General features: G+C 34.2%; 3 protein-coding genes across 3 annotated transcripts; 2 read left to right on the forward strand and 1 right to left on the reverse strand.

Moving 5' to 3' along the window:
• Nucleotides 1-2,761: 2,761 nt before the first annotated feature.
• On the forward strand, nucleotides 2,762-8,222 carry LOC107017799 (protein high chlorophyll fluorescent 107). Its single transcript, XM_015218067.2, has 9 exons — nucleotides 2,762-2,915; nucleotides 3,840-4,694; nucleotides 4,810-4,953; nucleotides 5,541-5,846; nucleotides 5,941-6,000; nucleotides 6,440-6,685; nucleotides 6,920-7,030; nucleotides 7,223-7,399; nucleotides 7,508-8,222. Exons 2-9 carry the CDS (start codon nucleotides 4,089-4,091, stop codon nucleotides 7,898-7,900), a joined length of 2,043 nt encoding a protein of 680 aa, XP_015073553.1. The 5' UTR covers nucleotides 2,762-2,915; nucleotides 3,840-4,088; the 3' UTR covers nucleotides 7,901-8,222.
• Nucleotides 8,223-10,342: 2,120 nt separating this feature from the next.
• LOC107017598 (glyceraldehyde-3-phosphate dehydrogenase A, chloroplastic) lies at nucleotides 10,343-13,516 on the forward strand. The gene is made up of 5 exons (XM_015217768.1): nucleotides 10,343-10,505; nucleotides 10,622-10,735; nucleotides 11,636-11,937; nucleotides 12,515-12,759; nucleotides 12,849-13,516. The coding sequence occupies exons 1-5, from the start codon at nucleotides 10,470-10,472 to the stop codon at nucleotides 13,349-13,351; spliced, it is 1,200 nt and encodes a 399-aa protein (XP_015073254.1). The 5' UTR covers nucleotides 10,343-10,469; the 3' UTR covers nucleotides 13,352-13,516.
• LOC107017597 (putative receptor-like protein kinase At3g47110) lies at nucleotides 13,258-17,340 on the reverse strand. The gene is made up of 2 exons (XM_015217766.2): nucleotides 14,627-17,340; nucleotides 13,258-14,437 (listed from the first exon to the last, which is right to left on the reverse strand). Exons 1-2 carry the CDS (start codon nucleotides 17,328-17,330, stop codon nucleotides 14,052-14,054), a joined length of 3,090 nt encoding a protein of 1,029 aa, XP_015073252.1. The 5' UTR covers nucleotides 17,331-17,340; the 3' UTR covers nucleotides 13,258-14,051.
• Between the last annotated feature and the right edge of the window lie 1,544 nt (nucleotides 17,341-18,884).

Below are 18,884 nucleotides of genomic sequence, written 5' to 3' on the forward strand. Positions count from 1 at the left end.
AAATCATCGCGATGAGAAGATCAATTTTAGACCAATTTGTAACATCAATATGAGAAACCTCTCTCTTCAAATTCTTTATTCTTTCTTTCTCTAAAATTTTCATGATTAATTTATAATTTGAGTTATTGATTTTGATTCTTCATGGATTTTACGAGAACATGTAGGATCCTTCTTTTAAAATGTAGAAGAGATTTTTTTGTTTTAGTTCTTTTTAATAAGTTTGAAAATACTTTTTAAATATACAATTACTTCACTTCAATTTCGTTACTCTCGAGTCCATGACTTAAAAAATAATGATTAATGGGTATGTTTTTTTTAAAAAAAAAAAATTAATTTGTTATATATGGTCTAAATAAGTTTATTAAAAAATTATTTATTCATAAAATGCATCAGTTGTTGATAATTTTTATACTAAACATCCTTTAGAAATGATTCAACAATGATAATGGTGAAAATGTATAGTTGCATAGATAAATAAGAAGAAAGAAAGAGCACAAAAAAGCAAATTAGATCAAAACAGAAATTAAAAATTTCTAGGGAAAATGCATAAGTACCCCCTCAACCTATGCTCGAATTTCCAAAGACACGCTTATACTATACTAAGGTCCTATTACCCCCTAAACTTAATTTATAAATTTTTTTTACCCCTTTTCGACCTACATGACACTAGTTTGAAAAAAAATGTCAACACGCGCTGGACTCACAAGATAGTGCCTCGTAGGCCGAAAAAAAATAGAAAATTATTTATAAAATAAATTCAGGGGGTAATAAGACCTTAGTATAGTATACATGTGTTGAGATTTCGGGCATAGATTGGGGGATACTTGTGCATTTTCCCAAAAAAATAGGCAATTCACCCTCAAAGAAAGTGAAATACACTCTTTACGTCAACTCAACACTTGTGTATTTATTTATTCCATTTTAAAGTAGTCCGGGGGTAATAGAAATCCCGCGAAAAATAGGTGTATAGTTGAAAATCCGATGATATAACAAGTTAATATATTTAAAAATATATCAATTAATATGGATAAAATGGTAAACTTGTTAAATCAATTATTATTTTCTAAATAATTGTACTCAAATCAAAATTTGACAAGTAAATACGAATGGAGGAAGTATTATGCACATATTTTTGAAAATTTATTATTGATGTAATTATAATTTTAAAATGTAGATAATAACATTCACAAACAGCTACTATAATAAACTTAACGGAAAAGGGCCTAAAATACGTTTGAAGTATTGAAAATGGTACAAAATTACCCTCCATCCACCTATTGGCTCTAAAATGCCCTTTTCATCCACCTATTGGCTCCAAAATACCCTTATCATCCACCTTTGGGTTCAAAATTGACCACTTTTTTAATTGTTTTAAAATTAAATTCTTTAAATATTTTTTAAAATACTTGGCGTTCAACTATTGATTATAATTTTAATTTATTAATATAATTTATAAATCAACCCACTACCAACTCATTACTAACTAAACCTCACTCAATTAATAATCCAATTATAATATCAAAATTGTCATAAACACTACTAAAACACGATGAAATTATAGATTCCTGAAAATAACATCCAAAATTATTCGAGTCCGAATCAAAACCCCAATTAAATTTAGGTTGAACCGCTTATTTAGGAGGACACTTTCTTTCAAAATTAAATTAGAAATTTATGATTAAAGGTAAACAAGTAATCATCCCGAATTAATTCATGCACTTTTTTAAATATAATTTTATAAATATTTATGATTTGTTTTAAAACCTTCAATATATTATTTTGAAAAAAAGTTACCTATGAAGTAACATCACATTATTGATACGTAAGAATAATTAAGATGAACATAGTCAGACTTTTAAGTTTATCGGTGATTTTTATTTAGCCACTTGAATGTATGATAATTTACTTCTATAATTTTTAAAAACACTCAATTGGCAGTAGCTTGCATTAATAATGTGATTGGTTTATTAAGAGTAATTTAATTAGTAATGGGTGGGTAATGGATTGATTTATAAATTATACTAATAAGTTAAATTATAACAAATAGTTGAGCACCACGTATTTTAAAAAATATTTAAATAGTTTAAATATAAAACCGTTAAATAAGTGGTCAATTTTGAACCAAAAGGTGGATGACAAGGGTATTTTGGACCCAATAGGTGGGTGATAAGGGTATTTTGGAGCCAATAGGTGGATTGAGGGTAATTTTGTACCATTTTCAATACTTTGGTATTTTAGGTCCTTTTCCGTAAACTTAATTGTTCCCCATTGCTATAGTTTGCATATTTACAGGTTGTAGCTACACTTTAAGTTGTTTTTATTTGTATAATTTGCAGATTTCTATGATTCGCGGATACATTTGTATAATTCGCTTATTTTCATATAAACTCGAAAATAACGAATTCATACAATTACAAACATCAGAAGTGTAAATCAACCGTTTTGACAACCTTCAAGGGCTCGATTGCGTAGAGTCATGAAATGTGCCACGTAAGACAATAGGTACACAAAATTACAAAAAAAAAAGAATAAGTTCAAGGAATAATAAGACCTTAGTTTAGTTAAGATATGTCTCTGAAATTTCGATCATAATCTAGAATAGGGAGTTACTCGTGCATTTTTCCTAAAATTTACATTGTTGAAATATAATTATTTTAAAATATAAAAAATGAAAAGGAAAAAGAAATGACACGTAGGTAGAAATGAGCACAGCCATTCAGTTAAAAGAGTGAGCCAAATGTAATCTCCAAGTCATCAATAATCTCATCCATTCTGCTCTTTTGCTGCAAAAAAAAAAAAAAAACTTCTTCTCTCCTTTCATTTTTTTTTAATTTGTGTCTCTGCATATTCACCTCAACACATATTTGGTGGAGAAATAAGTGGATCTCTGGTTTTATTTTGTTTTACCTTCAATAGTAAGTCTCACATTTTACTTGCACTTTCTTTTTCCAAATGTTGATAGTCGCAGAGGGCGGAGATAGAAGCTCAGATACTCTAGTGTTTGCTCAAATTATATATTTATATTTACGAGATTTATTTAATATGTAAAAAAGTATTAAATTTAGAATCATGTTATAATGCTAAAAAGTCATTATTCTATAATTCACAACTGAGAAAATTGAAATTCTGGCTCCGCCTCTGCTGATATATATGTTCTTGTTGGTATAGATTTTGTTAAAGGTAGATAGAAAGTAGTTTGCAAGAACATACATTTTGTTTGATATTTGAAGGTTATTCAAGTTAATTTAACTTGTATGAGATATTTAATGACATGTTCTTGGAAATTATTTGGAAGTAATTAATTTGGTTTGTGTGAGTTATCAAGCTGTGAACATTAATTCTGAAGTCTTAAAGGTGTGTGGATCATATTTCCTTTTTAATCCCTTTTGCATAGTTTTAGTGTTAGTTTCGGAAAATGTACAAGTATGATCGAAATCTTAGAGACACACCTTAACTAAATTAAGGTCTTATTACCCCCTGAACTTACTTGTTTTGTAATTTTATACATCTGTCTTATGTGGCACACTTCGTGACTCCACACAATTGAGGTATGTGGAAGATATTTGGATAATTTTCTTAGTTTGAGAAGGTAATAGATACTTTGTGTAGAAGTACGACTATCTCATCCAAAAGCTTAAGCTGTTAGAGGTGAATAGAGATGTATTAATTGTATTATTTTATCGTCTTTCAATATGCACCTAATATGTGCCCTAGTTCCTTGCTACGGGTCAAACACGTAGAAATTCTTTTTGATAATGGGTGTCAGTGAGACTCGAACCAAGAACCTCCGCCTGCCCCTTGTTGAAGTGAGTGATCATTTTGTCTTGTTTATGTTTCAGAGTAACAGGATACAGAGGGGATAATCTTATAATGAGGAAGTGCAAGTCTTGATTTTTTTCCATATAAGCCTTGCTTTTTAGAATCTGTTGAACTATCGAAAAGTTTGAGCTATTCGACACCAAATTTCTCTTAGTCTTTGAAGTTTATCGGCTTATTCTTTCATCTCCAGATAGAAACCGATATTCACTCACCATTGTATTCCATTAAGTATATGACAGTTTTACCAAAGTGTAGATACAAGTAAAGCAATGAGTCAGTTTTCGTTTACTTCTTCTTCGAGCTCTAATTTCACTCTCTTCTATCATTCTCAGAATCATAATCCTTCAAAGTTTCATGTTTCTGCTCCCTTTAGAACATCCCAACCATCGCCTTCACATCCTATACCTCCCTTATGTTCCCGTGATCCGTCTTCCTCATCACCACTTCTTGAAGAAAAGCCAGAAACATCACAATCTTCTTCTAAGTTTGATCCTCAAGATAGACTAAGTTACAATGATGAAGTTACTGATGAGATCAGCACTACAAAGAAGTCCTTGGAAGAGTTACTTGTTGTTCGTAGGCCGGTGAAGGAGTCTTCCGTGGAAAATGATGATGAAAAAGGGGAAGCAGTGAGTAACTTTGAGGATTCTCAAGAGAGAAATGGTATTCTGGAAGAACAACCATCTTCCTCATCATTTCCACTTGATGCTGGCCTTAAGAAATTTGCAAAAAAAGTGCCAATTTTTGAGCCAAGCAGACTCGAATCTGACTCCGGAGAGAAGCCTCTTAAAGTCAATTTAGACTTAGCTCTGTATAAGGCAAAGATTTTGGCTCGAAAGTTTCAGTATGCAGATGCAGAGGAAATTTTGCAACAGGTAGTCATTCGTTCATCCAAACAACATTACTCCCTTGTTCTTTTATCTTGATATTCAGAGGATTTCGTTATTCGTTTAATAATGTTACTGATTTCTGTACCATTTACACATGAAGTGTATTGATGTCTGGCCAGAAGATGGAAGATCATATGTTGCTTTGGGAAAGATTTTGAGTAAGCAATCAAAACTAAATGAAGCCAGAACTGTTTACGAAAAAGGCTGTCAGGCAACACAAGGAGAAAATCCTTACATTTGGCAGGTTAGTGTTTTACATTGTCTATGAGTATATTTAGTCTTCTCCTGTGCTTCCAGTATACATTTATCTCGTGCTTGAATAGGAATCTGTCGTAAGTTAAAAGTGTCTCTACTAGCATAGTATAACGCGGAAGTTGAAATTCAAGTTTATTGGATCTGTTGTTTAAGCACAATCATTATGAGTAGTGGAGTATGTGTAGTTTCCTAGTGATCTTTAACCTTGTACAGTAATTTTTTGGGGGGTACGTAGAACAATTGATTGATATACTAAGCTTTCGAATCTCTTGCTATTATTCCCCTTGCTACAGACAATACTTCTATGAATGAAGTTCAAATTTTCAGACATCAAAGAAGAGAATTTGATCTGTAATCGTTGATTGTGTCTTAACATGTATCAGTGGATCGGAGATGTTTTAAATGGAAATAAAGAACTAACTAGCTATAAAGATATGAGATATCAGGTTCAAGGTCAGAACATCCATTTGCAGATGATGTGCCTTTGTTGAAAACAATATGACATACTACATGTCTTCTTGCAATTTATGTTTTTTTGTATCAGAAAGTTCACCAAAACTTACTACTTTGGACTAGTGCTGGGCTATTCTGGAAAATAGGATGGGTAATTTACGGAGAGCTAGAGAACTATTTGATGCTGCGACAGTAGCTGACAAGAAACATATTGCAGCCTGGCATGGATGGGCAGTTTTAGAGCTAAAGCAAGGGAATATAAAGAAGGCAAGAAATCTTCTTGGCAAAGGCCTCAAGTTTTGTGGAGGTAACGAGTATGTATATCAAACTCTTGCGCTCCTTGAAGCTAAAGCAAAACGATATGAAAGAGCACGATATTTGTTCAAGCAGGCAACAAGGTGTAACCGAAAAAGTTGTGCTAGTTGGCTGGTAAGAGTTATTCAAAAACTTTAATCTGTCTCAGCTCTTTTCGAGTGGTTTATGCACATGATTCCTTATAGTGGTTCTGTATTATCTTTTGTAGGCATGGGCTCAACTAGAGGCTCAGTTAGAGAATAACCGTTCTGCTAGGCAGCTGTTTGAGGTTTGTATTTTCTGAAGTTGATCCTTTCCTATCATCATTGAACATTTCCTTTTGGCATATTACATGAACAATCACTCAAAGTTGGAGTGTTTAACTCAAATTTGGCTCCGCTAGCAAGTACACACTCTACCTTTGAAGAGTGTACATCTGGTCTCAACTGACAACTAAACACTCAAACTCGTCCAATATTGATTTGGCACATAAATTTTGGAGGTGTCTAGATGATCATTTTGTAAGTTCGACTATTCAACTGACACAATGAAGACTAGTTGAGGTGTCTAGATGTGCACTTCCCGATTTTGAGTGTTTACCTGCTAGTTGAGGTCAAGTTTTGAGTGTTTGTTCATGTATTATGAGTTTCCTTTTAATTTGATGCCTTTGTCACTTTATTTTCAATTTTGTTTATAATTCTTGTACTTGATACTCCTAAACAAAGCAGAAAGCAGTTCAAGCCAGTCCGAAAAATAGGTTCGCATGGCATGTATGGGGAGTTTTTGAAGCTAATCTAGGAAATATTGATCAAGGAAGGAAACTTCTAACAATAGGGCACATGGTGAATCCTAGAGATCCTGTTCTTCTCCAGTCACTTGGTTTGATAGAATACAAGAACTCCAGTGCAAACCTTGCACGAGTTCTATTCCGAAGAGCATCTCAACTGGATCCAAGGCATCAACCAGTTTGGATTGTAAGACTTTTCGTTTTAGTAGTAAATGCTATAGAATATCGAATAAACTCATTTACTAAAAGACTCACTCGAATTGATCAAGCTCTTGACATGGTTAATAGAAGATGAAAAGACTAAAAGAGCTGAATACATTTGATGAACCTCATCACTGCCTTTTCCATATGTTCTCAACAGTCTTAAGATAATAAAACTTGTAACTTGAACAACTGAATACCTAACTTGGTACTGATTTAGGCTTGGGGTTGGATGGAATGGAAAGAAGGAAACATTTCCACAGCTCGAGAACTATACCAGAAAGCTCTATCGATCAACTCAACAACTGAAAGTGCTGCGCGTTGTCTTCAGGTAATGCTCATTTCTAATAGATAGAGTAAGTTTCTAGTTTGCTTTTCGTAAGACATTTTGATGCAAATTGTGGAGGTTAGTCCAAACTCGTAACTATGGCTTGCAGCTTAATCTGTTCTTTGTTCCAACAACTAGTGAATTACATGTAATCTTTTCCTCATAGGAAATGTACTAAAGAGTTGTTTACTATAGGCTTGGGGTGTTTTGGAGCAAAGAGCTGGAAATCTATCAGCTGCTCGAAGACTATTTAGATCGTCTCTGAACATAAACTCGCAGAGCTATATAACATGGATGACATGGGCAAATCTAGAGGAAGATCAAGGTAACTCTATCCGTGCAGAGGAAATTCGTAACCTCTACTTTCAACAGGTATATAAGTCATTTCCTTCTATGACCACATTTCAAGCATTGTTATACATCAGTGTTCCATATAGCTGCTCTTCTCCCTTACATCACTAGACGTTTTTGTTGACACAGCGTACTGAAGTTGTTGATGATGAGTCGTGGATTATGGGCTTCTTAGACGTCATTGATCCAGCGATTGACAGCATAAAGAGGCTCTTGAATTTAGATCAGAACTCTTACTACAAGGTAAAAGAGTCTACTTCTAATACTACTGCTGGAGACGACGTTGAGGGGAGCACAGAAGAATCAGCTTCTCCCTCCTCGGCTAACGTCAATGACAATAACATAGATACAGGAAGTGGCTTTGATTTAGATGATTTTATCCGTGTAATGCTGTCTTTGGACCCTTCAAAACTGGAAGTTCAGCTTACAACATCTCTTAAGGACCCTCCGAAAATCGCCAGAACCACTAATGGGGTGTGGCGACCATCGACAAAAACTAGTAGAACATCAACAACACTTTGATTTTACAACAACAACGACATACTTAGTGTAACCTCACTAGTGTGGTCTGGGAGGGCGGAGGGTGATGTCTATGCAGCCTTACCTTTACCTCGTGAAGGTAGAGAGACTGTTTCTGACTCGGCTCAAAGTGAATTTATGAAGTTTATTGTTCTTTCGTGGCAATTGCAACATTCATTAATATTGTCAAATGAAGAAGTCTTGGTCCACATTTAGTAAATTACTTAGGAATATTGAGAAGAATTGTATAAATTTGATTGTGAAAGAGATACAAATCTACATATATTATGAGTAGCATTGTATAATATCTTTCTTTGACAACTTATATAATGGATTTCATGAAAAAGCTAATCGCGTAAACCTAGTTATCAAGTATTTGTGTATAGTCGATATCAATTAGTTTGAAATTGAGGCGAAATTATTTTATTTAAATTTGTGGTAAAATTATGTGGACCAATAACCAACAAAATATGATATATTCTCCAACAAGTGGAGGAAAAGGAACATTCTATTTAATGTCATCATAAGGAGAAATGTGGATCATTTGTCACCACCACATTTTGTCCTACAAATAAGTGTCAGCTTCAATTGGCATAATACATATATTGGATCCTAAACTTGATTTCAAATTTTAACTTTGACCTCTAACTTTCATAATACACAAACATGCACTTTAACTATCCAACTTTTAAATAAATAAACACATGAGTCCTACATGGCAAAATACACTTTAGACACCACGTAAGACGAAAAATGACATGTAGGACATGTGTGTCTATTTGTTCAACTTTATACAAGTTCCAGTATCTACTTGTGCACACCCAAAATTGAAGAGCATAAATGTAATTCGAAGCCAAGTTAAAGGACATATTTATGTATTATGCCGCTTCAATTTATGCTCATTAAGCTCAAACTTCATATTTATTTGGTCCAACAACAAAGTTATGATCATAAAAGATTGTTCAAAAGTGACATGAATTTGATCTCCTTGTAAAAGAAAGTAGTTGATAAATAAAATTGAGTTAATCAAACTTCATGTTAATCATAACAACTTAGGAACATTGCAATATTTCTAGATTCTAAGTCAACTTAGGAAGATGAAAGTACAAAGAATTAATGTATAATATTTACACTTTAATCAAATAATAACAATTTAATGTGATCAAGCAAATAAGATATATACTTATATTATATAGAGAAAAAAAACATTATTGTTCCTACCAAAATACACCACTATTTCAAATCTAAAGGATAAGGGTATATATCATATAAAGGAAGAAATATTTTTGAAGCCACAAATTTGCAAAGGTGTTGATGATTCTTTTAATGTAATTTAAAATCCTTATAAAGTTCATTGGAACCAAATTAAAAAAAAGAACATTTTTATAATGAGGCAGGGAGAAGGCATAAGTACCCCTGAACTATGACCGAAATTTCGTAGACACATTTTAACTAAATTACGATCCTATTACCCCCAAACTCATTTTATATATAACATTGTATACCTTTTAGCTTATGTAATACAGTCCGTGACTCCACACAGTTGAGGCGCGTAAGAGATATTTAGGTGTCACGTAAGCCAAAAAGATATATAAAATTACAAAAAAGATAATTCAGACGAATAATAGGACCTTAATTTAGTTAAGATTGTCTCTGAGATTTGGGTCAGGGAGGTACTTCTACTTTTTCGAGGTATAAAAAAAAGATGGATATGGACAAGGGATTTCTAGTTTTTGGCTGGACCAATGGCAGGGAGTCTTAGTGACAAGGTGGCAGTTTTCTTATGGATAGCAAATAACTGCCATGTCATCAATTTATACATAATAATGTTTAATAGAAGAAAAGAATAATCAAATTGTCTCTGAAAAAATTTAATTAGAAATTTTCCTTTCTTGATCATTGAAACTGTAATTTACCTATACATAATTAGAATGTTTTCTTGCTTTTGCTAAATAAACATAAAATAATATTTCAAATATAAGGTAGGGTGGAGGAGTGGAGTACAAGCATAAAAATTTATTACGAAACTTGTTTTTTCTACCTCCATTAAGACATACTTGATATGTTCTCGCTAGTTGTTTGCCTTTGTTTTTCGTATTATCAACTTTACTAGTAAAATTATTACTCGTTTTTACTATCTTTCTTGGACAACCAATGTTTATGTGTTACATAAACTTTTGAGGTGTTTAGATGATCATTTTGTAAGTTGAAGTGTTCGACTAACAGAATGAAGATAAGTTAAGGTGTCTGAATATGCATACTCAAAGTTAAAATGTGTACTTCGCAATTAAAGCCAAGTTGAGCGTCTGTTTATGTATTTTTCCTAACAAAAATCGAAACATATGATGCAAAAAAAAACAAAAAATCTAGCACATCAAAGTAAAAAAAAAATTAAAATGGAACATACAAGTAGACAAATCTCAACCATACAATGAGTGAGAGGCTATCTATCTATCTATCATCCATAATCTCATCCATTTTCTTCCCTCCATTCATTCATTCATAAACTTCCACAATTTTTCTTCATCAACACATAACTGTACTGCTGTTGCTGTAATTCTCTTAAAGAACAATGGCTGCTCTCTCAGTAGCCAACACTTCTCTTAAGGTACCTCATTCACTCGTCCTACATTCTATCTTGTTATTAATTGATCCTGACTTGTTCGGGACTGAGACGTACGTAGTTATGAATATGTTTGTTGTTTTCTTAAAACTGATGGACAGGTTAACAACAAAGGATTCTCTGAATTCTCTGGTTTGAGAACCTCATCAGCTGTTCCATTTGGGAGGAAAAATAATGATGATTTGTTCTCTGTTGCTGGCTTACAAACCTCTGCTGTGAGTATTATTATACAACTACTACTATTATTGCATTATAAGATAGTTTAAGTTCTGTGCACTGACGATGTAAAACATTTATACGCTATCAGGTCATAGCCTTTAATTAGTATTGATAGTGTAAAAAATCTAACATTGTCGGTGTATGCAACTTAAATCCTTAAAAAGTTTAAGGAAAAAAAGAATATGTATCCTTCATGTCTTGTTCTGATCAAGATGTGCTTTAAATTTTTTTTTTTTGGGAAAAAAGACAGATATACCCCCGAACAATCGTAAATGGTATGCAGATACCCTCCGTCATACTTTTGAGACATTAGTGCCCCTCCTGTCAAAAAACTAGAGCATATATGACCTTCACTCTAATGGAAGACTAAATAGGGGCACGTGGCGCAATCTTATCTGTTGATAAATGCCGGATCGATGGATAAGATTGTGATACGTGTATGTCCGTTAGTATAAACGGTATATATGCTCTAGTTTTTGGACGGTAGGGGCAACAATGTTCCAAAAGTATGACAGAGAGTACTTGCATACCACTTACGATAGTTCGAGGGTATATTTATCCTTTTTCCTTTTCTTTTCCTTGTATGTTCTACCTTTTCTATGTTGAAAGCAGCCTCCACACAAAGATCTTTATGCAAATTCATCAATTTGATAAGTTTTAAGGAAGATCAAACACTATAAAATGAATGATAACATTGTATAAACATCTAAATTGTATTTCCTTCCTATGTTATGTTGCTCGGACTGTCCAAAATTGTTGTTGCACCCATGTCGGGTTCTCTCAAAATGTACTACTTTTGAAGTATCCGACATGCACTTGTCAGCATTTTTTGACGAGTCTGAGTAACATAGCTTCCAACGATGTTTCTTGTGGTAATTGGATTTAATGAAATGTAGATTGGAGGAAGGAAGAACAAGAGGATAGTAACTGAGGCAAAGTTGAAAGTGGCTATCAATGGATTTGGAAGAATCGGAAGGAACTTCTTGAGGTGTTGGCATGGTAGAAAAGACTCACCTCTTGATGTCATTGCCATCAATGACACTGGTGGTGTCAAGCAAGCCTCTCACCTTCTCAAATATGACTCCACCCTCGGCATCTTTGATGCTGACGTCAAGCCGGTTGGCACTGATGGCATCTCTGTCGATGGAAAAGTCATCCAAGTCGTCTCCAACCGTGACCCTGTGAACCTCCCATGGGGGTAAGTTCTTTCATACTAACATATAACAAAACCGATTTAAGTTGTATACGTTTACATGTAGTGTAACTAATTTACATTATACGTTTGCAGATTCAGGAAACTCATATTATTAGTTGTCTAAACAGAAACAGTTGTTCTAAGTAGCCATGAATTATAGACTTAAGGGTAACAAACAAACCTAAACTATCACATTTTCGCGAGTTTCATACGTCAGCTATCCATTGTTCTACTTAGTACTTACATACCTAAACTGACACATTTTTGCGAGCTTCATACCTCAACTATTACTTGCTTCATATTAAAAAATACCTTGATGTTGAGTTGGCCTACATGCCTGTTGTTGATTGAGAACAAATATATGGCCAACTTGAGAGATAGTTTAGGTACAAAAAGAGAACAATGGATAGTTGAGATATGAAACTCGCGAGGAAGTGATAGTTTAAGTGTTTTTTTATCATTAACTCTGAATTAAAACATGATTAATTTAGCTCATGTAGTGTCTAACATATAGTACTAGCTTGAGATACCTAGTAAACATCTAAACTATTGTTCAAAATGTGTTCTGTAATTTGTTCAGAGAACTTGGAGTTGACTTAGTCATAGAAGGTACCGGAGTTTTTGTAGACAGAGAAGGTGCCGGTAAACACATCCAGGCCGGAGCCAAGAAGGTGCTCATCACCGCCCCCGGAAAAGGTGACATCCCTACTTATGTTGTTGGTGTCAATGCTGAACTTTACAGCCATGATGAACCTATCATCAGCAATGCCTCTTGTACCACCAACTGCCTTGCTCCTTTCGTCAAGGTTCTTGACCAGAAATTTGGTAATACATCTTGATCTAGTCATACACGAGCATATACTATCAGTATATATAACTTAAACTCATCAATAAATTATCTTTCCTTATCATAGGAATTATCAAGGGAACAATGACAACTACTCACTCTTACACCGGTGACCAAAGGCTTCTTGATGCAAGCCACAGGGATCTTAGACGTGCACGAGCTGCAGCACTGAACATAGTTCCAACCTCAACTGGTGCTGCTAAGGCTGTGGCTCTTGTTCTCCCAAGCCTCAAGGGGAAACTCAACGGCATTGCCCTCCGTGTTCCCACCCCTAACGTCTCGGTTGTGGACCTTGTTGTGCAAGTCACCAAGAAGACATTTGCTGAGGAAGTGAATGCTGCATTCAGAGAGGCCGCTGATAAGGAACTCAATGGCATTCTATCTGTCTGTGATGAACCACTCGTGTCAGTTGATTTCCGGTGCAGTGACGTGTCATCAACTGTTGATTCTTCACTCACCATGGTCATGGGAGATGACATGGTTAAGGTTATTGCTTGGTATGACAATGAATGGGGTTACTCACAGAGGGTTGTTGATCTTGCTGACATTGTTGCAAACCAGTGGAAATAAAACATGAAAATAAAATAAAGCAGTACTACTAAATAGTGGCTTAATTTATATTTTTTTAACCTTGCTTGTAGATTCTTATTCCTTTTTGAAAATTGTAATGAGAACTATAACAATTTTCCACCTTGTGAAATCTCAATTCAATAAAAGTTCCCTTTCTTGTCTTTATACAGTCTGCTTCTGTATATGTTGCAAAGGAGCTCTTTGAAGACTTATTCCAGATAGGTAGAATGTACCAAAATGTTCTTCAATCTCGTGCATGTCATGTGGAAAGTTGAAATTAGAGAGTTGTCAAAACAAGAAAGAGACTTTCATTTGCTGAAACGGACTACAAAAAGAAAGTAGGACAAGTAAATTGAAACGGAGGGGAGTACAAGATATTCTGTAGTTCAACATCATGTAATTGGTGATAGGTTGCTCGAACTATTCAACAACATGCAAGGTGTGTGTCGGATCCTCCAAAAGTTTATGTATGTTTGAAGGATCTGACACATGAGCGACAACATTTTTGGAGGATTCGAGTAACATAGATTAGGTGATGAATGGACTAAATACTGAAGCAAAAACTTATTATACTCATAGGTAACTACATTTTTGGAGGATTCGAGTAACATAGATTAGGTGATGAATGGACTAAATACTGAAGCAAAAACTTATTATACTCATAGGTTACTACATTTTTGGAGGATTCGAGTAACATAGATCAATGTGCTCCTGAAGTTTTTTGTGATTCCAGAAGAGCTTCCTTGATAGAGTACAATTGGGAAACAGTTTCAGTGATGTTCATTCTTTCAGGTCCAGAATATGCAGAACAAGCAACCCCGACTCGAAGAACAGAAACAAGAAACTCTTTATTCTGGTAGATATTTCTGCTTTTACCTTGCTCATCTTCTTCAGTTCCATAAATAAGGGATGGATCTATAACTTCCATAGCTCCATAAAGCAATGCATGTTTAGCGAAACTTGGAAGGTCTAAACCATCCTTAAACATTCCATCTGTAGGCCTTTTTCCGGTGAACATTTCTAGTAAAAGGATCCCAAAGCTGTACACATCACCACAAGTCGATAGCTCACTTCCCATCCCATATTCTAAAATTCACAAAAGATATAATAAGACAAGGACAATAACTTTCCTAATAGGATCATAACTTACAATGACTTGATTTTATTAAAGTAATGGCAGTATATGTGTAACAATTAAGACTTGATTTTGCTATGAATATATCATTTTCAAGTAAAAAAGGGCGTTCGAGTGTTTGTTTATGTATTAATTGTTACCTGGAGCAGTGTAACCGATTGTTCCTCTAACGAGACCAGAGCTTCCTTCTGAAATAGAAGAATTTTGTGCAGTTGGTTGAAGGAACTTTGCCAAACCAAAATCACCAATGTGCCCGACCAATTGGTTGTCTAGAAGAATGTTGCTTGGCTTGAGATCACAGTGAACTATCGGAGTCTCGCAGTGGAGATGAAGATAATCGATTGCAGAAGCAACATCTATAGCAATGTTGAGCCTTTGAAGAATATTCAACTTTTTTGTAGCTGCCTGACTTGTATCTTCACTTGGACGAGGATGCAACCAGTCTTCGAGGCTTCCATTAACCATAAACTCGTAAACCAAAGCCTTGAAATCGTTCCCTCGATAGTCAACTCCTGAACATGCTGAGAGAACCTTGACCAAATTCCGATGTCTAGTGTTTCTCAAGACTTTACATTCAGCCATAAAGCTTTTGGAAGCTCCATGTCGCGAGAGGTTTAGCACTTTCACCGCGACAACTATTCCTCCATCGAGAGTTCCTTTATAAACAGATCCATAGCTACCAGCACCAATCAAGTTGTCTTCAGAGAATCCATTAGTAGCTTGAAGCAAACTTCGGCAAGACACATTTATGAGAGACTCACCCAATGAACTTGAAACAGGCACACTTTTCGGTTTCTTTAACAAGAAACAAATTAGTAAAGTGACAAGCATACCAAGTCCTAGTATACCAAAGACAACAGAGATGACAATCTTGAGGATAAACCTCGAACCAAATTTTTTCGATCTTTTGATGTCACATTCCGGAATATGTATGTCAGGCACACCCCCACAAAGTTTTGGATTTCCAATTACTGATATTGCACTTACATTCTTAAAGACGCCTTCATTTGGTAACGCTCCTTCGAAATCATTGAACGATAAATTCAAGAGTTGAAACTTGAAATCTTCCAAGTATTTTGGTACTCGGCCAGACATATTATTTCTAGAAAGGTCTAAAACACGGAGACCTCGTAAAGAGCTCAAAGAAGGAGGAATAATTCCTTGAAAGAAGTTCCCTTTCATGTCTAAGGCTTCTAGTGAGACACAGCTAACAATAGTACTTGGGATTTTACCAGTGAAGTTATTTACGGAAACATTAAGATATTCAAGATTTATCATATTTCCAACTTCAAGAGGGATGAAACCATCTAAATGGTTCTCAAAAATGTCTACAGCAACTAAGGAAGAGAGAGCAAAAAGGTCCTTAGGTATCTGTCCTAACAGGTTATTGTTAGCAACATATATCTCAATCATGTAATTGCAATTTCCTAAACTTGCTGGGATCTCACCGGTGAGATTATTATCGTGCAGAAGAAGGATGGATACTACACTGAGATTTCCTAGAGATGATGGAATATTCCCTGACAATCTATTCTGAGACAAATCCAAAATCTGCAGTTTCTTAAGTTTACCAAAATTCATTGGAATAGTACCAGTAAGTAAGTTTTCCCTCACTTGAAATTCTTCCACGTTGACGAAATTTCCAATCTCAGGTGGTATGTTACCACGGATTCTGTTGTATGATAACTGAACAACCTGAAGCTCAGTTGAAAAATTCCTGAAGGATGCAGGCAGAACCCCTCCAAAACTATTGAACTGAATCTCCAAAATTCTGAAACGAGACACGTTAGTCAGAGAGGCGATGAAGCTTAGATCATCTGGTTCTCCAGTTCCAAGATAATTCCCGGGAATTGTTAACTGTTGAAGCTCATTCAGTTTCTCAAGACTTGGTACACTTCCTGTAAGTTGATTACTTCCAGCAAGAAAATACACTAGCTTTGATGAATTGGACAATGTAGATGGGATCGATCCAGAAACGTTGTTCCCACTGATGATAAATAATTCAAGATTCGGGAGAGTGATTCCCAAACTTGAAGGAAGTGTACCGTGGATTTGGTTCAATCCAACATCAAATGTTGTGATGGAAGATATGTTGAAGATTTCAGAAGGGATAGTACCTGACAATTGGTTTGCAGCTACTCCGAACCTTTCTAAGTTTTTCAGCTGCCCAAATGAGTCGGGGATTTTCCCCTGAAGATTATTCACTGGTGCATAGAATCCTATCAATGATGTTAGGTTTCCATAAGAAGAAGGGATTTCACCTGTCAAGTTGTTTCGAGTGAGTAACAAGTACTCGAGTTTGGACAAGGCACCTAGCTCTGGAGGAAGGCTTCCTACTAACTTGTTACCTCCAAGGACAAGAGATACAAGATTCAAGCACCTTGATAAATTTGAGGGGATCTGTCCATGAAATGAGTTGTTACCAAGATACAACCGGTGTAGCCTTCTCAAACGGCCAACCTCCGAAGGTATTTCACCACGGAAGCTATTGTTTGACAGGTATAGAGATCTGAGGAAACTCATGTTCCCAATGAAGGGTGACAAGGGGCCATCTAGTTTTTGGTTCTCAACGTTTAGTTGAATGACTCTAACATGTTTACGTCCACAAGTTACACCAGACCAATGGCAAAAGTGTGTGGACGCATTCCATGTTTTCATATATCCAAAAGGATCATTTATAGATCCCTTGAATGCAAGTAGTGCTTGTTGATCTGTGTCATTGCCATGACACAATGCCATAGAAAAACAACGAAAACATGTAATGAAGAATAAAAGAGAACTACAACTGTTTACTAAAAGATTGAAGGAGAACAATGTCGAATCCATATGTGAATTCAGAAACATAACAAACTTGGTACTGGTTTTGCCTCTAAACACTTGAGAATATATAGAGGCTAGCAACCTACACATACACAAGTTTGACAGAACTCAGTAACTCACTTGCGTTAAAAAAAATTCACTCAACATGTATAAGCATTTTATCAAGAATCCAGTAAAAAAAATAAATTAAAAAACGAGAGTCTATAAACTCAAAATTCTAGCTCTGCCTCCGGCTAAACAACTTGTAGGAGTCCACAAGAAGGACAAGTTGGTATAGAAAATAAATGCTGTTATTTTGAAGCAATTACTTACCAGTCATGCTTTATCTTGCAAATGCATAAATGACTAATTGTCTTTTCTTTTCTAGACAAGTTGACTATGATGTAATTCCCAAAGTCAACCTAATTAAAATCTGCTAAAACTTGTTTTTAAATAGTTTAACTTGATTATTACTCATTCATGATAAGTTGATTATGATTCAATCCCCACAGTCAAGACTTTAGAATCACAAAAGTTGGAGTCTTTCTTGTTCATTCCTCTCTTACTGGGTCAATAATTTTTAGAAGGGAAACTTACATAAATATACTATGATAAAAAATATTTACCAATTATAGCAATAATATTTTTTTTTCCATTTGATCACTTTTAATTCATCATATATCATTATAAGCATGAACCTCTTAACCCCAAAGTTGATTTACCATTTTAACCCTACAATATCATTTATATATTAATTTATTAAATATATTAGTTAAACCTATTAACCTTATATTAGTTAAACCTATTAATATTGATTATTATAAATTTAATTTCCTAACAGCCCTAATTTAATTTTTCAGAAACGGTCATCGATATAAGTTTAAAAAGACAATTTCATTTAATAATATTCTATTTAATTAATTAACTATACTCATCAAAAGTTGGAAATAAAAATATGTTTTTCATTAACTTTTAAAGTTATATTAATAGACTTTTAAACAAAATACATTGAATCTGAATGTAGAAAGTTGTTACATATTTCCACATTTATTGAAAGTTTTAGTTTCTTAGTTATTACTTCAATTAAAATGTTTAATTCCTCTCATCTTCCATGGAATCATAACCTTTTCATATTCTTTAAAGGATTCTATAAATTTGAAAATTTTTTTCATATTATTCAATCACATAGTAAAATGATTTATCAAACAAAGTAAAAATCATCTTATTAGTTCTATATTCATAACTTCAACAAGCTTTTCATAGTCATGCATTCATACCCATTTTCTACTTTTGGGATTCAGTTACAAAATAATATTGAGTTTTGATTTTAAGAGTTATATTGATTCATCGTGGAAATGTTGGAGACCAAACATATAATGGCCCTTCTTTCGATTTCGATAATGTCTTTATTTTAGTATAAAGAATAGCCGAAAACAATATTTATGTATAAATATTTAATAATTTTTCAATTTATATGATGAAACTTCTTTTAAAGTCGGTGATATTATTATTTGTGTATTTTTTTACTAATATTCCTTAGTTATCTTGCTCAAATGATCTTTCTTTTTGTTTGTGCATATATTTGCACTTTATTTACTG

Source organism: Solanum pennellii, chromosome 4 (genome assembly GCF_001406875.1).
Source record: "Solanum pennellii chromosome 4, SPENNV200".
Classification (NCBI taxonomy): domain Eukaryota; kingdom Viridiplantae; phylum Streptophyta; class Magnoliopsida; order Solanales; family Solanaceae; genus Solanum; species Solanum pennellii.